This window comes from Falco punctatus, assembly GCF_963210335.1.
Source record: "Falco punctatus genome assembly, chromosome: 6".
Lineage (NCBI taxonomy): Eukaryota > Metazoa > Chordata > Aves > Falconiformes > Falconidae > Falco > Falco punctatus.
The window spans coordinates 89,816,549-89,839,597 of NC_137585.1; the positions used below are offsets into that span (position 1 = coordinate 89,816,549).

The 23,049-nt window shown below is 42.0% G+C and overlaps 1 protein-coding gene across 8 annotated transcripts in view; it reads right to left on the reverse strand.

The window, feature by feature from the left end:
• The window catches only part of LOC308066622 (uncharacterized protein), a 70,822-nt gene that overhangs the window by 37,909 nt on the left and 9,864 nt on the right, over positions 1-23,049 (reverse strand). For all 8 annotated transcript variants that reach the window (XR_013929226.1, XR_013929227.1, XR_013929228.1 and 5 more), the window contains exon 1: positions 1-23,049. This exon is cut by the window's right edge and continues 9,864 nt beyond it. Coding sequence is in view for 5 of the 8 variants with exons in the window: in XM_080394111.1 (XP_080250237.1) it covers positions 1-173 (173 nt within the window). In the remaining 3 variants the exon portion in view is untranslated.

The window sequence follows — 23,049 nt, forward strand, 5'->3', positions numbered from 1 at the left end:
CGCCAGGTCAGCTGCTCAACCTGCGTTTGCAAAAGGGCAGAGGAGATGGTGCTGTGAGGGCCGAAATGGCGCATGGAGCCACAGTGGCCCATTGCGACCCTCCGGCAACCACTTGGGCCCCCATTTCCGTGACGGCTGGCGGTGCGAAAGGGGGGAGAGCAAGAGCACAGCATAAATCGCCGAAGCCATGTGACAAGCCTGTTTGGAAACAAAAGTGACCAGCTGGCAGAATTAGCAAGAATCAATCATGCAGTAAGTTCACTGGAGAAATAAAATGAGAGTAACAACAAATAAGCTAAACAGCAGCTAAGTAAGGTGGAGAGGCAGAGTCTCAACAGGCTGGTGAGAAGCAGTTGATGGCGGATATTATAGCCACTGAGGCAGAATTACAGCAAGTGTTTTAAGCATAGGGACACCATCAGAAGGTGGGTCTGAGGTGAGAAAACTCTGCTGTGCGAGTGTGGGGTGCTGTTCAGTGCTCGTTCCAGCAGAGCACAGCAAGGGGTTGATCGTAGCTGTCCAGATGCAAGAAGAAATCTGATTAACCCATGGACAGATAAACTTATATTTTTTAACTGCTGTGCCATGCATGCCGCTGCCTTGCAATAGAACTTAGGTCAACAGAGCTTACAGCCTTCAAGGGCAGAATGACTTTCATATCCATCTGCGGCTTGAAATGAAAACTTATTTTTACCTGCCCAATGCAACATAATTAAATGATCTTATGTTGGTATTTAAGACAGTTATTTCATCTACAATAGTCTCACCTAGTTCAAGAGACAGTAATCACAAAACTCTTAAGAGTATATATCCAAAGGATACATTTATTAGTAAGGAACAAAAGGAAGATAACATATAACCTAATGGCAAAATACAGACTGTAACTTCTGTTTATTTGCATTAAAAATGTTTAATTGTTTTAATAACAGGCTCACTGGCAAACTTCTAATTTGGATCTATTATCTTTCTCATTAGAATTCCAGTGGCAGGGTGAGCACAGAGGCTACTTATTATACAGGAATTCATTATCAAAACCTACCACAGATTGATTATCAATAAAGTGTTTTTCATTTCCTTAGAACCCTCATCACAACGCTTCTTTATTTATTATCCTTCTACTCTCTTTTCTTTATCTAATCAGCCTGTGTTGAATCAGCTGCTAAGCATTCAAGAGCAAATGGTTTCTTCAGCCTCGTAACCATTAAAAGTCCATAGGAGCTATTATTCAGACAAAATGCCTTATTGTTCCTCTAAAGATCCAGCTCTCCTTTCATTTTTAAATACCTATGCATCAAAAGTGTAATGATACCAAATGATGACCAAACGCTTTTTCGGATAGATACAGAAAACATACTTCAAATACAGAGTTTACCCTTCTGATGTAGGAAGTCAGAGCGTGTACGCACACCTTGGCACCCTCCTCCTCGCTAACCCTGGAGAACAAGTATTGCCTGTGCTGAATTTCTTCTGGGAGAGAGCAGGGCCCGGGAGGCTACCCAGGCAAGCTGGAACACACTAACTAGATGGCCAAGGTTCAGTTGCATGCAGCTGGTCTCTCTGGGTGTCTCTCTGATTAACAAGGTTGTGTTAGAAAACAACACATGGCACCTGAAGTTCCTGCTCATTTGCAATCAGTGAAACTGAATTACTCAAACCTCCTCCGGGGCTGTGATTGGTAGGAAACAAGGGAAAAACATGGGTAATGTTTAAGCACCATCTTTTGTACATGAAAGTTGTCAAAGTTCATATAAATAAATTGTAGAAAGAGGCAGCTCTGGGCACTCTTTTCAGTGGAAAAAAGGAAAAATAATTCTTGGAGGTTTAAAGGAAGACCGCAGAGTATCCTGTGCTACTAAACAGAGCAAACACTACACGCATCATCTATTTGAGCTGAACATACCAGAGGGAACTGAGATGACTGAAAAATTTGACTAGCTCTGACAAAGTTCATTTATATGACAAGCTAGTTATATCCTTCAAGTCTTAGTAGGGGAAGATAAAATAAGATCTATCTACCTCCCCCTCAACCTAAAGAGGGAAAAACCAAATTTCTGATCTACGGTTTCCATCCCAGCTGTTTTTATTTACCTAAAGTGTAATACAGCATGCAGTACCTTACTCAGAGCTTTTGTTTTTTGATCTTAGAACTGAAGAGAGTTCAATGAGTCAATTGCTTTAACTGACAATGGTCCATGAACTGCTCAAAGCACGCCATGGGAAGAGTCATAAACCGACAGAAAGCCCTGAGTCATTTTGGGAAGAAGATTTCAAGAGGCTCTGAGATCAACTCTCTGAGGTTTTCCAGCTGGCCCATGGGATGCTGTGGCGGCTGGTTTTCTGGGACTCTGCTCTGCCAAGTGGGCCAACCTTGGGTGGTGGAAGCTGATGGCTCTGCTGGCTGGAGACTCTGGCACAGGGGAGCCTCCTCTCTATGGCTGATGAAGATGTTGCACAGTTTTAACTTGTGAGTAAAGTTCCAAAGTGGGATGGGATGGCAGTACCAGAGCACTGGCTCCATACAGGACAGCCACCTCATAACTGGAACAGCATGGCCATATGTCTGATGCCCTGCTGGAGACTCAAACTCAGATGTTTGAAAACCATATTTCATGTGTTTTACCCCCCCCCAAAAAAAGGCACTTATATATCCCATTCTCAAGCATACTTTTATTACAGGGAAAGAAAAAGCTGTATAGAGTACCTAGAAAATGTGACAGAAATATGTTTGGAAGTGGTACTGCATTCATGGTATTTATTTATGAAAGTTCCTTGGCAACTGGCATCTTGGGGATTCTCTCATCCCAAAGGCACAAAATGTAAAGGGACAAAACTGGTCTAACTAAAATCTATGTGAAATTTTCTATCTAAAGCTGCCTTTTTAAGGCTCTCTTTCCAAACTGACGGTCTCAGTCCCTGCCTCACTATTGAGCTTTACCAGAACTGAGCCTGCAACCCTGTCCTGTATGTTTTCCTGCTGTAGATCTACAGGAATAACTTTCCTCTCCACTGGGAAACTGTTCTTGTTCTTTTTACATCTTGGACCACAAATCCAGACAGAGTGGGTGAGAGCCTCAAATTATTTAATGTTCTTAAGAAAAATATAAAGAGTTGTACATAAAAACAGAGAGAAGAAGGATCCTCTTTCAGAGAAGGTGCATAAAAGTAAATACTTCTTTTCTCCCATTGTTTTATTTATATTTAGGTTAATCAGAGAAGTTCTCAGCACTGGAAAAGGCTTCTCTCCCGTAGTATGCAAATAACATACACAATATTTTTTAGCCCAAATGTTGGTAAAATATAACCAGCATTAAATACATGTGCATGAAAAGACCATAGATACTTTATACTAGCTGAAATAAGAACTGTAAACTATATAAACTAAAGCCTGAGGGCTCAAACTGATCAATGCTGGAAGCCAAGGAGGATTTATATCCCCTTATATAATACTGTATTCCTGTCTAGGTATTCTGTGAGCTTTTTCTGCCCTCTTTGACAAGCTAGTAGGCTTGATGAATCATTGTTTGTTTTCTGATTTGGCAATTCCCATGTTCTTATAAAGAAAATAACATATGACAAGGTCAAGAGTTTGAACACAATTATAAAAGAAACTTGACAGATCAGATAAAACTTCTAGGGTATGAAGCGGAAAACAGCAAATAAGGATTTTGAGAGTGGACATTAGTGTGGATTGTAGGAACACAAGCAGAAATAGACAGCTCCAGTCCTGGAAAGGCACAGGAGTCACAGTAAAAAAAAAAAAAAAAAAAAAAATAAGGAGGGAGAAGTAAGCATTGTTACCTGGTAGCAATCTAAGCCATGAATGGTAAGATGTAAGATTTATTTTTTTAAAGAGGCCAAATTAAAGTGAAAGAAACAAAGAAAGTGGAACCAAATTCTGAGCTGGCATAAATGAAAATAAACATTGAAATGAAAATGAACATTGATGTCAGCCCACCTACAGGGCATGCTCCCTGCAAGGATCTGATCTGGATATGCCTCTAATCAGTGTCCAAAACTGTGTTCAAGCCAAGGACACCAGATTCTTCAGGAGAAGAAAGACTGAGATGAGTAGATTCAAAATGGAGAAAAATAATCAGAAACAGCGTATCGAGTTTCAGGTAAGCAAAGAAAAGAAAGTCTTGAATGAAAAACAATTTACAAGAGAGCAGAAGAAAAAAATAAGATGATCTGAGGGAACACTGAGCTTTTGGAAACAGAGGGGAAAAGTTCCATAAAAATTAAATGCTTCTGATATATATTAAAGAAAATATAAAAGTATTTGGGCTGACAGTGAGAAATGGGCATACAGGAATAAGGTGTAGAAGAGAGAGAGGAGCTGAGGTGGAAAGAGATGGTATGGCAGCCCAGGTGCTGGGGTGGGACTGTGATGAATAGCATCTGTTTAATTTTCTGGTTTGCAGTTTAGTGGATTTTGTGTTCCTTTGAAAAATAGTGGTGGGAAGCAGGTGGGAAGACTGCTTGTTTGCCTTGCCTTGACCACTGGGCTTTGGCAAAAGAGGACTATTTTACAGACGGGGCAGTTGCTCCTTTTCTGACATCAACTGAACTTGCTCAGCAGGAAAAGGTGCAGGTGAGCAGAGCTGGGCAGCTGGGAAGGGACAGACTGGGCCGGCAGGGAGCTGCTAAGGTGCAGAAAACAAACATGTAGTTCAGAGCTAAAGAAAAGATAATTTTAGAGATACCTGTTGAGATGGTGTAAGTTGATCCAAACTGGAAAGCTACAGAAAATTGTTAGACTGAGAAGAGGCCTGGAGAGAAAACCCTGCCCAGCCCAATACAGGAGGTAGGAGATTCAGTGTCTCCTATTTTCAGCTCTTTTTGAGTTTCTCACCTTAAAAAAAATACTTACTGTTCTAATCTGTTCTAATAAAAAACAGTGTTAGAAGGACAATGTAATTTGGTATTTTTTTTGCAGCAGCTTTAAGAAAGAGGCAGACAGTGGCTTCTCTTCTTTCTGGCAGATTCTGGCCGCTACTGTTGCAGGATGAGGACATTTTCAGTTCAATTACTGGTCCCAGCACAGACTTTTTAGGTGATCTTGTGGAACAGCCTTTTTATTTCTGCTTCGGTCCCAGGTTTCTGATATGTAGATGATATGTAGTTAGTGTATGACAACAAACCCTTACTTAATTTGGGATACACCAAGTGGCTGTGAGTCTTAGGTTAGAGTCCCAATATTGAATTCACTGCAAAACACAGCAATAACTTCTTGTAACACTACCCCAGAAATCTGGAAACCTCCAGGGAGCTTTGTAGATCAATCAGAAGAGTTCATCCTCAAAGGGAACTGGGATCTAACCTTGAGCTAGGTAGTCTATACTAATTCAGTCTTGATTCAGCTACCTCAGAGCTGCTTTCCAGCGTTGCCTTTATCTATGTTTTCCCTAAAGAATAATAGTGTAATTTTTCACAGTTTATTCAGATAAGTATTCCCACTGATTTCAGCAGGAATGCATGGGAAAATGAAGTGCTTTGGAGACTAGGATCAAATTTTAAGAAGGGAAAAGAAGCGCTGGGGATGGAGTGGCTGTACCTATGTTTTTTCTGCCAGTTGGAAGTGATGATTCCTGCAGGCATGACCCTGGCAGCAGTGAAAGCGGGGGGGAGGGGAACAATATCTGTCATGAGCTTACCAAGGCCTCACGTCTTTCCCATTCTGAAAAGCCAAAAGAAGACCTGGTTCTTTCTTCAGGCTCCTGATAAGAAGACCACTGAGCTGTGCTCTGAGCTCCAAGTTATCTGGGGTAGCCATTCCCTGTAGCAGAAAGAAAGAAAAATAAAGTTAGTTCCCATTCCCTCTAAATGAGAGCTACCACCAGCGTGCACGTCCTGGGTTACGGAACCTTTGCACTTGAAGACACCTAACCCCAGGGCTGGAGGTTTGTCTGTAAGAATGCCTCTTCAGTCAAATCCAAAGGGTACAAGACTGAATCATGATGTGGCTGTACTGTTATGGCCTAAACTATGAAACCTAAACTTCATTTGCAGGAGCACAGCAAAGTAATAAACTTTCTCAAAAGTCAAAATATATATTCACAAGCTAGTGATCACAACGGTAATACTTATGGTTAAACTGAGAACTGGTACTAAGGCAAGCAAAAACTTGGTGCTGACACATCATAGTGTCATTTAGCCAATTGTGGAGGTGAAACAACTAGAGCTTGCTTGGTGTGCTGAAACAGTGTGGACGTCTCTTAAACTGTATACTTGCAGTGGAGTTCAACCTGCTCGGTAACAAAACTATTTAAGGAAGGAAAGCTGCTATTTATTTCATGAGGTCTTCACGTAATGCCGTTGCTTGGATGTCTCCAGCTCTGGTTTGGTGTGGATGTTGTTTAGGAAAGAATTTTGATAAGTAGGCTGAAGAAACGGAGCAGGTTAATACGTTAAGAAAAGTGCATCTTAAATCACATGTGCATTGCTTTAGCAGCCACTGTCTTCATATTACGAGACAGTGCCCTGTCTGCTTTGTAATTTTTTTAGCTGAGCAGTTATAAACACAGGGAGTAAAATTTTTAAAAGGTGCACCTGTATTGCACCAATAAAACAGGCAATTTTGTGCCTAACAGGCCATACAAATGCACTCTCATGCTCTTGAGGATTTTCTGAGCGCAAACATTATTATGGACCTAACTGAGATTGAAGTAACAAATGATGCAGCCCGAAGCTGTGGTTATCTATTTATAATAATAATCTTTCTCTCTTGAAAGCTGTATCCAACTTGTGACATGATTTCAAGGAAAAATTAAAGAAATGTGTTTCTTCAAATGGTGTTTGGGACGATGCAGTCAGAGTTGGCTGGCTGAAAGCTAGTCTAAATCCTTTACTGCAGTCTGAATTTCCAGGGAAACACCATGCTTTGAACCTAAGACCTGTGCAGCTGGAGGATGGAATAAAGAGGCTATAACAAACTGTGTTACTCTATTAAGTGCTAAGACTCTATCAAGAAGCTGCAGCAAATGCCTTACTTTTTAATTATGTGAGATACTATCTTTAAACACAGAGAAAAACTTTGTTCATGACTTGTCCTTCTGCCATAAAACCGTGCAGTATTGCCAGAATTCCAAGGTACATTATTCTTAATGACCCATTTCAAGTCACAGGTTCACAAGTGCTTTAAGCTGGCATTTGCCAGCACGAAGAACATCCTGCCCTCTTCCTCCATTTCTCCTGCCTGCTATTGTGCTTCTCCACCCTGGCATAAAGCTACTCACAGCTGAGTGGCAGACTGGAGCAGGGAGCTGATACAAGGCTAAATCTGAACTGGGAGTTGAAGAGCTGACAAGAGGCTCACTGCACTATTGCACAAGAAATTAAAGCACAAGGGTGAAGGAAATGAACTAGCAAGGTCAGGTGGAAGCTGCTGGGGAAGAGTATATTGCAAGGCTGCTGCTCTGAGCACCAGTGCCAGCTCTTGGCACCATGGCATGCAATTATACTGTTCTTGCAAGAGACACTCAGCACCCTCCTAGAAATCTTCAAACACTGAGAGAAGCCGGCTGGGCATAACCCTAACCATGTAAATGTGTGCCGCAAGCATTTCTTCAATCTTTTATGGATACTCCCAAAACTACAGAGACACTGTAATATACATCCTCCAGGGTTTTCTTCTGCACGTTGAAAACAAGCCTATTCGCTTTAGAGCTGTCCAAGCAAAGTATCAGTTGTTTAGTGTTAGATTCATGTTAACTCCATCCTTAGAACTTCTTTTCTGCTCTCCTGCAAGACTAGCTGGGAAATTATAATACAGCTTTGGTCTAGTCTAAGAGCTGTGTGCAGTGTGGGCACGGCCTGTGTTGTGTCCTATGCTTCCACAGTGAAAGAATTTCTACGTTCTGAATTACAATCTGTTCAGAAAAGTTATAACATGTATGCTCTGTGGGCAATATTCATTACTTTGTCTCCCATCCCAGCACACCAGAGCAACAGCTCTGCTAAGGAATTGTGTATCTAAGGAGGCAAAGCAGGATTTTTGAATCCCGTTTTGATAAATGTTCTATTTTACGTAATTTTTTAAATGGAGATGAGTTCAGAAAAGAGTGCCTCATTCTTCTATGAGATGAAATAGGGGTGGGAGGAAACGTTAATCAAAAGCTGACAGGTGATGACATGCCTGTTTTGGAATGGGCATTACCTAAGGAGAAGGGCCTGCCTTTCTTTAGGAAGGAAGGGGAAAAATTACTTGGTGAAATAGAAATCCTGCATCATGATTTCATTACATCAGGTCAGTGATCCAGTTGGATGGACTAGGACCATTAGTGCTAGCAAATCTTCCCGCTAAAGATGCGAAAGAGGAAGTTACTCACCCTTCCAGGCCTTTTAAAAATGACTGCAGGCATCGTGGATCCTTTTAAGCACAGTTAAAGATGGCAGATGTCCTTGCTAGTCACATAGTTAGGCAACTTGTTGCCTGGAAACATATCCCAGTGGTTTCAGCACTATAAAGAGTCGATTGAAAAGCTGTCTTTGTTCCAAATTTTAAATATTCTCGTTTTCAGCTTTAGCCTTCTTTAAGGCAACCATTCTATGTTTTGTAAATTAGCCATAATAGACATTAAACTGATGAAATTCCTTAATGCTTCCCTCAGTAAAAGATAGGAATGGGTACTTGAAACAGCACAGCTAACTCAGCAGAGGTGTAAAGGAGCAAGCATCCTTTTGACCATCCCATCTTGATTGACTGAGTAGCAGAAAAATGTAGGATAAAGGAAAGATTGCTTTAAAGTGCCCAAGAGGTAAAAGCGAGGAAAATAAAATAGCGGTGGAAAGCTATTAAGGGATCTGGCTGAGGGGAGCACACTTCTGTTTGCATAAGGGCTGTCCTTCAGACAGCATTGTCAGCGTGCTCGGCCCTTTATAGAACATCAGAGACTCCAAGGCTCAATTTAAAACAAAACTTGATCAAACACTGTATGTAATCTATGCCTACCCTGAAGTGAAGGGAAATACTCCTGAGGAATGAGCTGTATGCTGCTTCTGAATTACAAACACCTCAGCACAGATCACAAAGAGACAAGGTGCTCAGTCTTACAGCCCCATTTTTAGGAACGTGGCTCCCTATCTGAAGGGATGCCTCAGGAAAGGATGACAAAATAAACCCGCCAAAAGGGAAGCCACTTATCTAGCCAAGAGGACACAACAGGTTTTTCCTTTGCTCTCCCTGTTTTCCTTCCTTTCCATCTCCTCCCACCTGGAGGAGCCTGCCTGAGATACTGAGATACACTGCCCAGGGGCAAATGTTTCTTCCCTGAAAGCATCAAGATTTAGCCGGTTCTTTCATGCAGTTCCTTCGTGTTTAACTCACCTAGGATGCGGACCATTTCATTCCCTTCATCTCTGCATATTTTAAAACACTGCAATTTCAGAACTAGCTCCCTGGATGAGCCTAAACTGCTGGCCAGGCTGAGGACAGTCTGTCATCCTTGTTGAAGGTGGGTCACGGCGCAGCCATGGTCGGAAAACTAACCAAGGCACAAAGAAAGCTCACATCAGGGAACCTGGGTTGCTACCTTTACTGCAAGGGAACGTCTTGGGGAGGGGTTGTCCTGCATTTCAGATCCCACTGAAGCATTTTACAACCCAATTAGCATTTTACTCAGGTACTGTATAACATATCAACAGTCCTCAGAAAAGGACTGAAACTCAGGATTTTCCTTTCCCCTCTTTCAAGTGAGGATCCCAGTTTCTGATCCAGGAACTGGGCTGAGAGCATGTCTAATGCACCAAACATCCGCGATGAGACAGATGGCACAGCATACACTTTGTGAAACCTGAAAGCACTCAGGTGTAACACAGATGCCAAAATGCTCGCTATTGTCAAATATAAGGCATCTGTGAGCATGCACAGAGGCGAAGTTTCATGTTCCTACAGTAGATAGGGTTATGCAGCAGCTGAGCAAAATGCTTTGGGATTTAGGCATCAAATGGTACTTACGTCCTTCAGAGGGATATAGGATTTGATCTTCAAACCCGTGAGTGGGATTACTGTTTGATACGTTGTCACTGCCCCATCTGGAGCTTGCCATTATGGCTTCCTCCGGGAACTCCCATTTTTAACATGTGGTGTCTGCCATTATAAAAGAATTAAGCTCATTTAATTTGCAGGATTAGAAATCAGTCACACAGGACAACAGTTTGTGGGGAATGGGTAGGTGTAGTACAGCTTCCAAAGTAACATAAAAGCCTACAAACTAGTTACAATACAGGGAAATTAATTAGTAGCTATTAGCTTATTATCTGCTTATTACACACTCCAGACTGGAGTCCTGAATGGATTTGGGTATCGCCTCACTCAGTACTGCCACACTTGATGTCCCAAACCTGGATTCCCTCTTCTGCACACAGGAGGAAATGGATATCTCAGGCTGGAACCGCTGCAACAGAGCTAGGAGGGATGGGGACAGGTCAGCTAGCAAGCAGAAAGGAGATGCTGAAGCAAAACCTGTACCCGAAATACCTTGTGCATGGAAATTGACCACCAAAGGAGACTCCAGTGTCTGAAAATTTTTCTTAGGATTAGGTACTTACATCAGTCTTGATGTACAGACAGTTCTTTCACCTGCGGATTTCTTGTTTGCGTGGGTTTTTTTTCTCTTTAATAGTACAGTTACAAGTGGGAAGGGACCTACCCCAAGAGGTCTCTAGTCCAAACGCCTGTTCAAAGCAGGGTCAGCTCTCAGATCAGATTACTCAGGACTTTATCCAGCTGCATCCTGAAAACCTATGATGATGAACACTGCACAAAATCTCTGGACAACCCACCTCACTGCTTCACTGTTCTCACAGGAAAAAATGTTTTCCTTACATCCCGTCTGAACCTCTCTTGTTTCAGCTTATGCCTGTTGTCTCTCATCCTCCTTTCATGCCCCAACTCGTGCAGAGCCTGGCTTTTCCTCCTCAGTGCCTCCCTGTAAGGCACCTGGGGCAGCTGCTCAGCCCACAAGAAGCTATCCTTGCTCCAGCTGGACATCCCCAGCTCCCTCTGCCTCTCCTCACAGGGCAAGTGCTCCAGTTCCCCACCATCGTGGTGGCCCTCAGCCAAACTCGTTCACAGTTATGAGTCTCTACCTGGGACTGGAGACCCAAAACTGTTTCCTCTCTTTTCTACAGTACACCCACTAGATGATGCAAATACCCAGGACACGGAAAGCTCCTCTTCAGTGCCTTCTTCCCTTTGTGGAGCCACCTCCCAAGCCACACCTCAGTGCGCCTAAAAGAGTTTCTAGGTAACTGGTGCAGTAGGGTGGGGAGGTGTGTGCTCTGCAGATACACCTGGTCCATACAGCTGGGGATGAAAAGCTAATTGAGCTGCTGTGCCTGATTTTTTATCTCCCAGTCATTTAGGACAGGGGGAAGAAGGGTGAGTTTTTTCCTGCTGCACGTCTTTCTTTTAGCTTGAACAGCTCCTTCTTCAGTTGAGATTTATAATTTCTCATCCAGTATGATTTTGAATCACAGCTTCTCTGGCTGTTTTGCATGGCTCTAAGCCTTAAGTTTCCTTCTTAAGATGAATTTCATTTTCCAGCTATTGATCTTACCTTCTAAATTTTTTATTCCCTCTTTGAAGTTGCAGCCAAATAGAAATGTTCCTGCCACTGACTGTGATTTTCTCACGTGAAAATTAAGCTCAGTGTATACTGGTATGTAAAGGTAATGAAATCAGATCATCATCTGAGAAAAATCAAAGCCGTTACCAAGTAACTTTTATGAAACTATTCTGCTTTCCTGTACAATGGAGGGCCATAATCTGTATGCTGGCCTAGGTGTGGCACTAGTCAGATTATAAAGGTATTCTGATTCCATATAACCTCTTAATGATTCTGTTTACTCTCATAGATTGAGTTTCAGCAGATTAACGATTGTTTTCTTTCTAGAGAAGATGATTCAGTAATAATCCTTTTGGGTCAGAAAGAAAAACTTACCAGACAGAATTGTTGATGAAATATTGCACAGGACTGAATGATAAATTAATGCTATGTACACATATCTGAAATGCCTAAAATTCAGCTGAGAGAATTGTTTGTACATTTACTCTGCTGTGAATGTGGGGAAAGTATTCTGAGTCAGGTGATGATCATTAGTCAACTATTATATTAAGAGGTGGGAAATGTTGACTTTGTGGACCTGCAGGACTTTGCAATTAGATTTTTCTCCTATTTTTAATCAGCATAACCCTAATTATAAACTAGCACACTGACCAAACTACTGCATGAAAATTGTTTCTTTGCACAGTACCACAGTTGCAGGGAGGCTGTTTTTCACAGAACTGAAGGGGATAAGCAAGAGTAAAAAAAAAAAATTTATAGATTTTTTTTTTCTAGAGTTCTATTTTGTTGTCGTTAGGACAACACGTTGCAGAAAAGCCATAGTCAGCCAGACTTTCTAGGCATCTAGTCTAAGCTCTGAAGCCTGATGCAGTACCTCCTGGGTCCATCCTGAGGTGGGTGTTTCAGTGTCCCCATAGTCAGTGGGGAGCCCTAGAGATCCCAACACCCCTCCCAGAGAGCAGCTCAGGCGCAGAACAGCAAACGGTCTAGGCACAGTAAGTGAGATGCTGCCTGGAGCCTGCCAATATCACAGCATGGGCGTTGTGGCATCTGAGGAGTATCTGGCTGCGAGATACACTCAGCTCTTGCAGAGCCTGGTCCATCCACAGTTGTGCGTGGATGTGTAGTCACCTCATGTTTCCAGAGCCTGGGAAGCAGGAGTGGTAGCTGCCAGTCTGGTCGGGTGGTAGGGGGGTGACACTTCTGCTCCCACTGCCCTTCTATGTGTCCTCACCTGGGCCAGCCCCGGATCAAGGAAGGGACAGGCTCTGCCCTGCGGCCGCACAGTGAGAGCGGAGAGCTTGGGCTGAGCTGCTTGGGGCTGGAGTGGGGACGGGGAACAAATCAGGCTCTAGCCCCCGAAGTCAGATGGGTGCAGGAGCCATACAGATGGCACCCAAAAAAATTTGTCCGTGTACTCCCAGCTAGCAGGACTTTGTGGCAAGAATGCTGCCTACCCTCTAGTGCCCACCAGATTTCAGGTTTCAGCTATCAGTTTTACATAGAAGGTGCACAGATTCCCCAGGAAGGAATGTATAAAAGTATAAAACAAACAATTATACATAGTCTCCATCTGCTCCTAAGCATGTTAATCACTGTAAATGTTAATACAGCCGTTAATCCTCCATTTAATAATTAAAATGCGTGTCTCAAAACCTTTCTGACTTTTATCTGTAAGCTATGATACTACAATGCTCTGGCTATCCTTTCATCTTAGACACAATGGGACTTTGAAAAGCAGCAGATTGTCCATTCGAGCCTCGGAAATCTCCTCTCTGATCACAGTGTTTCTGTCTGAACAACCCCACTTTTGTGCTGCACTTGCAAACAAGGGTCTTGCCTGCCTTCCTTGCCTCTTCACATCTTTCGTGACCTATTTCCCACCAAAACTTTGTTCTTTTCAGAATGGTAACTAAGAAAAATTTGCAATTTTCTTTCATTTCCTTTTTTTTTCTTTTCTTTTCCTTTTCTTTTGATGCCATTGTGGTGACACGCTGAACTCGGGACTCTGCTCTCAGCACTCCCTCCCTCTACCTCGGTTCATGCCACCCCTCCCCACCTTCCTGCATTCCCTCCTCTTTATGTATTTGGTTTATGATCCTAATGAATATAACTGTTCTGTTTAGGAAAAAAAGATCACTTTCTCTTTTGATCCACTTCCAGTGCTCATTGTACTACTTCTTATTTCATTCCTTCTACAGAAGTCATTGTTAAGCCCCCTTTTTTTTCCAAAGGATATGCTTTTTTTGATTAAAAAGATCACTAGTTCAGTGCTTTTTCTTGAGAACTCTTTTTATCAGTGCTGGTATCTTTTGTCAACTCCCACTACATTTTCAATCTCCCTTTCCCTCAGTTTGGTCCCTGAAGAGGTATGTTTTATTTTTCTTACCTCTCTTCTCCTCAGTGCTCACTTCAACCAGGTTCCTATGTTACAAACAATACAGTTGCTGTAATCCTTCAAACTACCTATTTTGCCTTCTGAACATTAGTACATTGAGATTTGTTTCATGATTTTTTACTCTGCAGAAATGTGTACCTGCAAGTAGCTACATTCACCCTCCACTAATCTTTGGACACGGTTTACAGGTTTCCCCTTTAAAAAAATGCCCGTGTTGTGATTTTCCTCATATTTGCAAGGTATTTATTCTCCAGACTGAAGATTCAGCATCTTTCTGACCCATAACTTATTTTTGTACCATTGTCCTGAGGTGTTTAGAGCTCCACTTTGCAGGATACTAAACATAAGGCTGCACTGGAGCACTTAAACATCAACTTACTGTTCAGCACATGCGCAGTCCACTCCAGCTGTAAACACCTGTTCACATATTTAAACTTAAGTATGAAATTATGTTCTCAGGTGGATCAGGGTTCAGGGCTCAGTCGCAGAGTTGAGCCTTGTGTTTTCCTGTGGTGTCTAGAGGTGCTGCTCAGCACAGAACCATGTCCATGCAGCATCGAGCTCTCCAGAGCCAGATCCAAACCACGGCATTTTTTGTAACACATCAATGTGTGGAGACTCTATGCCTTCAAGTGCTGACATTTAATTTCAGTAAAATCAAAGATAATACTGGCAGAAATACCCATCTGCCAATCAGCACATTAAAAAGTAGCTGTCTATTGATGTATCAAGCCACCTGACCTGCCTTCTGTTGAATAATTCCCCCATGCTATTCAGCCACCAACCCAGATACTCCCTAAATTAAACCAGATTTCCTACACTACTATTGCAATAATTTTCACATACATCCTAGATTGCTTTTCAGTACAATGGTCTGTTCCTTGTAACACAAGAGGAAATACAACCTGAAATATAAATTTGGAAATGAATAGAGTCCAAGTAATTATAAAACCTGATATTGGAATATATTATAGTTATGAAAAGCGTACCAGAGAAATTGGAATAAATTGAAAACTGGAAGGAGAGAGGATATTAAAAGGACATAGAAAAGTATAGTGCAGGGATCAAATTTACTGATGTGAATATCTGAACAAACTCAAAAGTGATATTGCCACACATACTAAATGGTTAAGAGAATTATAACAGGAAATAAAAATAATTGTGTATCTCCTACAAAGCTGTCTCATTTTCTGCTTACAAAAGCAGATGATTAGTGTCGCTTGAATATCAAGGTTTTGACATGCAAACTTGACGAGAAGTGATTGAGTTTCAGTAATTTATCCCTAAGCCAGACTTTCTTGTACATTTACCTTATCTAGTTGCATTCCCTATCTAGGCTTTTTCTGCAAATATCATGAGAATTTTATATCTTACTTTGGATCAAGATCTTAATTTAAGCTTTCTAAAGTATGTTCTGTTACTGAAAGTAAAAATAAAAATAAAAAAATAGAACCACACAAATTCTAAACCCACTTATTCTCTCTGTCCTTTGAACAATCCACTGTTTTGCAAAGAATAAGTACCAAAAGTTAAATTTAATCTTCAGAAGTATAGCTCAGTTTTATAGCACTTCCAAAACACCAAAGCAACTGAAGATTGAATAATACATTTAAATAAATAAATAGTATTCTCGAAATGGATAGATTAAAAGCCAGTTTTGGCCAGCATTATTTTTAATCCTTTATGAAGTATGTATTGCATATTTAAATAATTAAGATACAGATAGACTAAGGGATTGGATTACTAACCACTGGTGCTTGAAAGTAACCCCTACAGCGATGCACAGTTGCCCCCAACCCTGGAGTTACTGAACTTTCCATCAGTAAAATATCCCAAGCACCTGGTGGTTTTGTACCTCAGGAAGTTAGAAGCCTGACTTGAGCATCTGACTCCAGAAAAATAAAGAGCAGCTTCAATATTGTGAGAGTCTGCGTTGGCTCCCTCCAGGGTCAGGTCCCAAGCAGCAGAAAGAGTGGCTCTGACTGTAAGCTTCTTTAAAGGTTTCTTAAAGTTCAGTTGAGAGCTTGGGCATACAGCTCACAGCTGAGTTAGGAGCGATAAGGGCCTGAAAGTCTCTTTTATGGACTTTTTGGACACGCTCCAAATGCACGTGGCTTCAGTAAGGCTCACAAGTTTAAAGCTAAACAGATGCTGAGAAACCCATGGATCCAGGGACTGCAACAATCTTTTGGAAAGAGCTGTGGATGTTCAATCAAATAGCAGCGGTGGCCCAGCCCGCCCACCTGGCTGCAGAGATTGCAAGGTAAGCTGAAGAAGCTTGTTAAGAAATGCTTCAAGCAAAACTAAACAGAGAAAATCATTGTAAGGAGAAAAGGGGAACACTTCAAACACAGCCTAAAATGATTATTCTGCAAATAAGTGCTGCCTTCAATCTCAGTAAAAATACCTGTTTGCATAAAGCCAGATGCCAAAAGAGCAGAGTGAGCTTAAATGTGTAAAGCGAGGGGAGAGACACCCTTGGGGTCACCCAGAGCACAGCGCATCCTGGCAGAAAGCTGCTTCTCTGCTCCATTTCCCCCACGCTGTCCCCACCAAAGTTCCTCTGCAGCTTCAGCTGACAGCTCAGCCTCACCAGGACTAGTTGTGGAGAGAAGAGTGCTTGTTCGGTCTGCCTCGGGGGGCTTGCCCTTGCCATCCTCCCCAGGCTGCTGCCAAGGCTTGCAGCAGACCTGCCGTCCTTGCAGGGCAGCCGCCCTCACAGCCGCAGCAACACGTGAGGTGCAGGCACAGGAGCCCCTGCCTGACATCCCTCCCCAGCCGCAGTTACCTCCCTCAGAACCCAATTTCAGCAACAAAAATGGGAACTCAGTTGTTCACCAGAAAGACCAGTTTAGGGACTATTTTGCCAAGTTTCTTTGAAAACAAAACTTAGCTGAAATAATGATGCAAATGCACACCAGCCAGCCTGTATGACTAATTCCTTCTCTCCTTACAGCCACTTTCATTCCTCAGTTCAGAAAGCAGCAGGATTTGAAAATAGCCAGAGGTCCTGTGGGTGGAGCAGGGCTTTTGTTTTTGCAGTGTCTTCAACATCGTGTTATCTCCAGCTGCTCCCTGCTCTCTCCTCTGGAAGCCCAGGAGTGGAGGAGGCAGTGGGCCTTCCCTGGTGTGCAGGCAATGATACCATGGGCTGCTGCAGGGCTGGAACCCCCCCAGACCTGGGCTTTGTCAAAAAGACCTGTCCTGTCCAAAGGAAGGGGGCTCAGGCTTGGTGACCTTCCCACAGAGGCTGTGGTGCTTCACCCCTGCCATCAAAAAGCAGCTTTTTCTTCTCTTGAGTACTGACCCCCACCAGAAGAGTTCTAGCACTACTCACCGCTCTTTAATGAGGCTGGGGTTGCATTGGTGTTTCCTCTCTTTGGATGGTTTCATTTGTGGAACTGCCAGGAACAGAGGCTGAACTTCATGAGGAGTTGCTGCATCCTGTAGCCTGGTAGGGGTGAGGCTGCCACCACTCCCTGTTCCCAGGGCCATCCCGAAGGGACCCAAAGGTCCACACTGCCTGTTGAGGATCCATGGGGTTCCAGGGGCCATTTAAACCATTTAAACCATTTAAACCAGATCTTCTGTTCCCTCCAGCAGCCAGCTCTCAGACTCTCTGGTCTCTCCAGTGCCCATCCCAGACTGGGAGGGCTGTTTCCCTGAATGGGCTACTGGGGCTCCCTGTCCTGCCATCTCTTGTGTCCCTGTGTTCTTTCACATGTGTGGGGAGATAGGTTTTTATTCTCATAATTTTAAAACTTGAGTTAGTATTTGCACTTTGTGCTGAAATGAGAATTTCGACTATGGAAACTATAATGTTGGTAGGTATTTAAATTTTACTGGTATCCATGTGATCAGCAAAAAGATGTACCTTTTAGGAATGTCTTTGTATTTCTGCACTGTAATCGTAACTTGCTTCAAATGGGCTGAGACTTATCCAAAAGGATTAAGGAAAAGATCATGCTGTTTTTACAGCTGTTGCTTCCTCTGATCCCTGGCTGTGTACCCCCAAACTAGAAAGAGCTTCTCTGGTAAAGCAATTGAAAACCTTGGGAGTGAGATATATAAGGACACTGTGCACCTAATTTTATATTTGAGACATTTCCAGCCGATTCTTCTATTTCCATTTAGTAGGTCACTTACAAAGAAAAGAACATAAATTATTAATGGAAGACAATAGGTCTTCTTGGTTTGTTTTTTGTTTTTTTTTTTTTTTTAATCATTCCCACTGGGCTCCGATCAGTGAAGTTACACCAGAGATGAACTGTACCACAAACAGGTGTGGTTGGTTGTTTTTGTTTTTTGGTTTTTTTTTTTTTTTTACAGTCTACTTTGTACTAGTCAAAATGCATAAGTAAAGTGCTAATCAAATTATTTCAGAAGTTACATCCTACTATTCAGTGGTTATTCGGACGCATTACTGCAAAGCCAGAACCAACTTTCAGGCTTTTGTCTTTCTTGCCAGTCTGAAAGTACATGTACTTGTACAACACAGAAGAAAAAAATAATGTTATTGTGTTCACAGCACAGATTTTGTGTCACCAAATGTTACCTGTTCATGCTGCATGTGTTACTGTTCATAAATAAACATACGTTCAAATTGTATCAGTAAAAAAGCATTACCATGATTATTGGCAAAACGTTTTTTGGAGCTAAAAACGCACCCTGAAATGCAAAACTACCTACTGTAGCTCTCAACTTACTGAACTCAGTGGGATTTAACACAGGTCCAGTAAAGCCAGTAACCCAATTTTTGACAGATTTGGGGTAAAAGGGATCTGTCTTTTTGATATTACACACCTCCTTTTCCTTCTCATCTCTATTGTTGAAAATACTGTTTGTTTCCAATTATTTTTTATTAAGCTTATAAAATAAATGGGGCTTTTTAATTACGGAAATAGAAAAATGAAAAGCAATTTGAAACACAAAATGATTCTTTCTGCCATAAGAGGTGGAAGATAATTACTACCAGAGTAAAGTATTATTTGTAAAAGACACCAGGAGAGAAAGAGCTTTTCAGAGTCACCAGTAGCAATTACACGCTAACCTCTGCAGGAATCTCCATGGTCACTGAACGCTATCAATGCTTGTGTGAAAAATCCTCTCGTTAAGGTGTTTCAGCATCTCTCAAAAGCACTAAGATAGGTATAACCTATTTTGCAAAATACAACACTAGAACAACACTGGCAAATCTACGTATGCAGCAGTTGACATCCATGGGTTTCTGAAAGTCTAATGACTAAAACCACCCACCCACCGCTGCTGCTGCCAGGTGAGCAGTGAAGGAAGCATGTCTGTAGACAAGTTTTAATTGACTTTTATGTGGCCTCTTCTATGGACTTTTTTTGTGCAGAAGCAGGTAACAGTACTTAAAATGCTAAGTGTGTGCTTGGAGTTGTGTCTTACATGACTGCCTTTGGAGGAGGAAGATGATACTCGTAATGGGAAGTGGCAGTAAAAACCACTCTGGTGTAGACACAAATTTTAGATGTTGCTCCGTGGGAAGCCATGTGTGGTTCAGAAGTGCAGGGATATGTTAGATTACAAGAGTTAGTGCAGGCTAAGTAATGAAAAACATGCAGAAGCACATTCTGCAGTTAGGAGTAATTTTTCTGTCACAACTATCATTTTTATTAGCTGCAATACTAATTGAGTTTCTTTGCAGTTACTTCAGTTCATCTCATTATTAACAGAAAATATATTAAATTGTGAATCAGAGCCTGTGGTGATCTCATGGAGGTAGGTTCATAATGAAGGACTGAAAGTGCCCAATTCTACAGCTATGTTGCATGGCACTGCAGAGGGAATTTACTGGGATCTTGCTAGATCTTCAGCTTCTGAAGCTGACAGGTTTACATGCCACAGATTGATTGGGAAGGGTGGGAAGAAATATAATGTGTAGGAACCAGCGATTGTTCCCATACTGCCGTGAGAGTTTTTTAGACCCTTCTTAAGTGGACCCCAAGCAGGAGCAGTGCCACAGCCCACTCAGCTGCCTTTTGTGACTTAAAGCCATGCTAGCTGGTTGCATCTTTTGCTTGCAGGGCTTATGAGCAGAGCTCCCTACAAACCTGACATCACCCCACAAAGACGGCTCAGATCCCGAGCTTAGTTGGAATAACAGGTCAGCATCACTTTTGTTTTTCCGCATAGCACAGGGGAACAGCTGCGCATTAATTCTGACCAAACTGTCTCTGAATTGCGTTTGTTTTTTGTTTTTTTTTCACATGAAAACCAGTCTGGCAAATATGCCTTGTGCCACATCACACAGCAAATTGATCAGTTGGTGAACTGATCAGTTTGCAAATAACAAATCAGTTGCATCAAAATTCTGTAATAATGATCTGGACTCTTTTTGTTTTCTTTTTACTGTAAAATATTTTGTATGCATCTGAATATATTTGGTCGTTATATTTCTGATTTTAAAAGATTATCAGGAAGTGCTGTTAGTAATTGACTTTGGGGCTAGGAAGCAGGACGAGACATGAAATGTTAAGGCTGGAATTTCCCCTGCTATCTGGAAGGACGTTGTGTGTAGTGAGCTGTAACCTTTGGCATGTCTGATCTCCAACCTCAAGGTTACCTGCTTGCAGGTCTGCCCAGTGTGGACACAGCCAGGGTATTCACAAGTTTGGTTTATGCGGGTGAGAAGAAACAGAGATTATAGCACAAAGCGATGAAAGAACCAAAGAAGGTGACTTAGAGCTATAAAATATTAGTGCCATCAGGTGGGCTGAACCGAACGCCTGCCAGGGAGAGGCTGGGCATGAACAATTTTGTAAGCAGCAGGGGAGTGAGAGACTGATGAGTCAGTTCAGGAACAGGATAGTCTCTGCAGGTGAAACAAAAAGCCAGTATCAATGAATCAAATGTATTCCGAAGAGGAGAAAGTCCCTGCGTTTGCCTGTAAGCCTTCGATTTTTTGCCTGCGTTTTTCTACCTGCAAAGCTATATGTTCTGTGTTTTGTTGTAGGGTATGTTCTTAGACCTCAAAGTCACAACAGACCTTACTTTTTTCAATCTGTGAAATTTCACCTAACATTGATTTGCATGGAGCAATGACTGCTTTGAGCTAAAACTGTGTCTTCTAGGTAAGTATTACGAGCTGAGCCATTCAACACCCTCTTTGACAGACTGCTGTAAGGGATGATGCCACTGGTGAAGATCTGAGCTCCGTTTCCTGTCTGAACTCTTGAACCAGCTTTGGTTCAAGGCCGTGGCTGCTCACCATCTTCTTGTGTAACTCGAGAGAGCTCTTAGGTACCAAATTGATTTTTCCTGGGAGAAGCTGACACACTATGAACAAGTAATCTCTCTGTCCTTTTTGGTAAGGGTAACCATAGAAATCTCTTCAAACTTGATATTATTAGGCCTATTTTCCAGCCTCCAAACATATTTGAAGTTCTTTTCATCAGCCCTTTCAATTTTTCAGTGTTTGTTGTTTGTTCAGCATTTGCCCTAGGACTATTCTTATGTATTTGATGAATTTACAGAAAGAAAACCCCTTCTCAGCTTCCCTTCTGCTAGGTTAAAGAAGCTGAGCTCTCATCTTCTAAAGCTGTTTCCACTCCTCCATCCTACTAGCCTTTTTCTGCACCCAGTCAAAACAGAAATCCCCTTTCTTGAACAGCAGTGACTTGAAATACACACATATATTTTACTCATCACCTGTCCCCCGTGACAATGATTTTTTTATGGCTGCCTCAGAAGTCTCTGGGTTTTTTTTTCAGGAGCTGCTAAATACTAACATTTGTGCCTCTGGGTCACATAATTTTTTCCCCAGTTTGAACTTTACCATGTTCCCTCTGTCTTTGGCAGTAAATAAGTTCTGGAATATTAAGGAATGTCTTTTTTAGTCGTTCCCTTGTTGTCCATATCTGCTACCTGGTATCCAGTGATAACCAGCAATCCAAGCGTGCTATCTGTGCCAGCAAGCCATGCTGCCACTTCAGACGGATGTGCTTGAGAATGAATGAGAGAGAACAGGGTTCTGCAGGGACTTCAGAAACCCTGCTTCAGTTGCCATTTGTAGTTAAATACAAACACATCCCTATCTCCAAAAGAATACCTGATATTCATATTTATTCTCTCTCTTAGGAATCACAAACTAATTCTTGCTGTTTAGCTCTGGTTATTCACTGAAAGAGAGATTGTTTGCTCAAGGACCGAAAACCTTGAGTCACTCAGAAGTGTAAAGATCTGAGCCTCATGCATCTCACAGACACACAGAAACCTCTTTCTTAGGGGTCAGTAACAGCACCTAATAGCCAAAAAGACTGAAAAATGCACAGGAAGCTTATTCATCATAGTAGCTTTTTTTCCAGCCCTCTGCATTTAAAGGTGGTCAACTTGTTATGCAGGGAATTAGTGCCACGGGACATGGCTGTTGGATAGTCAAGGTCATTTTGAAATGTGTCTGTCACCAATATTGACACACTCAAGCATCTGTGGTGCAACATTGAGATCTTGTAGTGTGACTTCCCAGAGCGCACACATTAAGGAATCAATTTGGCTTTTGGCCTCCCTGCATTTAACTGACTGGTAGCTACTTACCCAAAGCGTAAGAGCATCAGCCATCAAAATGATTGTAGAGTTCAACTGTATTTCATTGGAGTGAAACTGAAAGTCCTGCTAAAGGAAGGGGAGCGACAAGAAGGTCTTGTTCTACCATTTCTGTTGATGGTTGCCTTCTAAACAAAGAGAATATAGTATGATAAACACAATAAATCCATTTTTCAAGTGAACACCTAAGTATTAACAGTAAACCAACATGTTCTAAAGGACTGTCAGAACAAAAAAACTCATTAAAGAAATAGGAAGATGACATCTTTTACATCTCAAATTCTCAGACCTGTTGCAAATTAATGCCTAGTCGTCCTCAGCAAGTGAAAGGGCACACTTCTGCACCTGTATTTTCATATATCTCATAGTATGACTTTGAAAGAGCCCCAGCTGTGTAACATCTAGACTCAGTGAAAGACCAGCCACTGAGATCAATACAGACACTCAGAACCCTGCAATACCGATAGGCCATTACAGCATTCTAAAATCAATGGACTATTTAACAAGGTGCTAATGTAA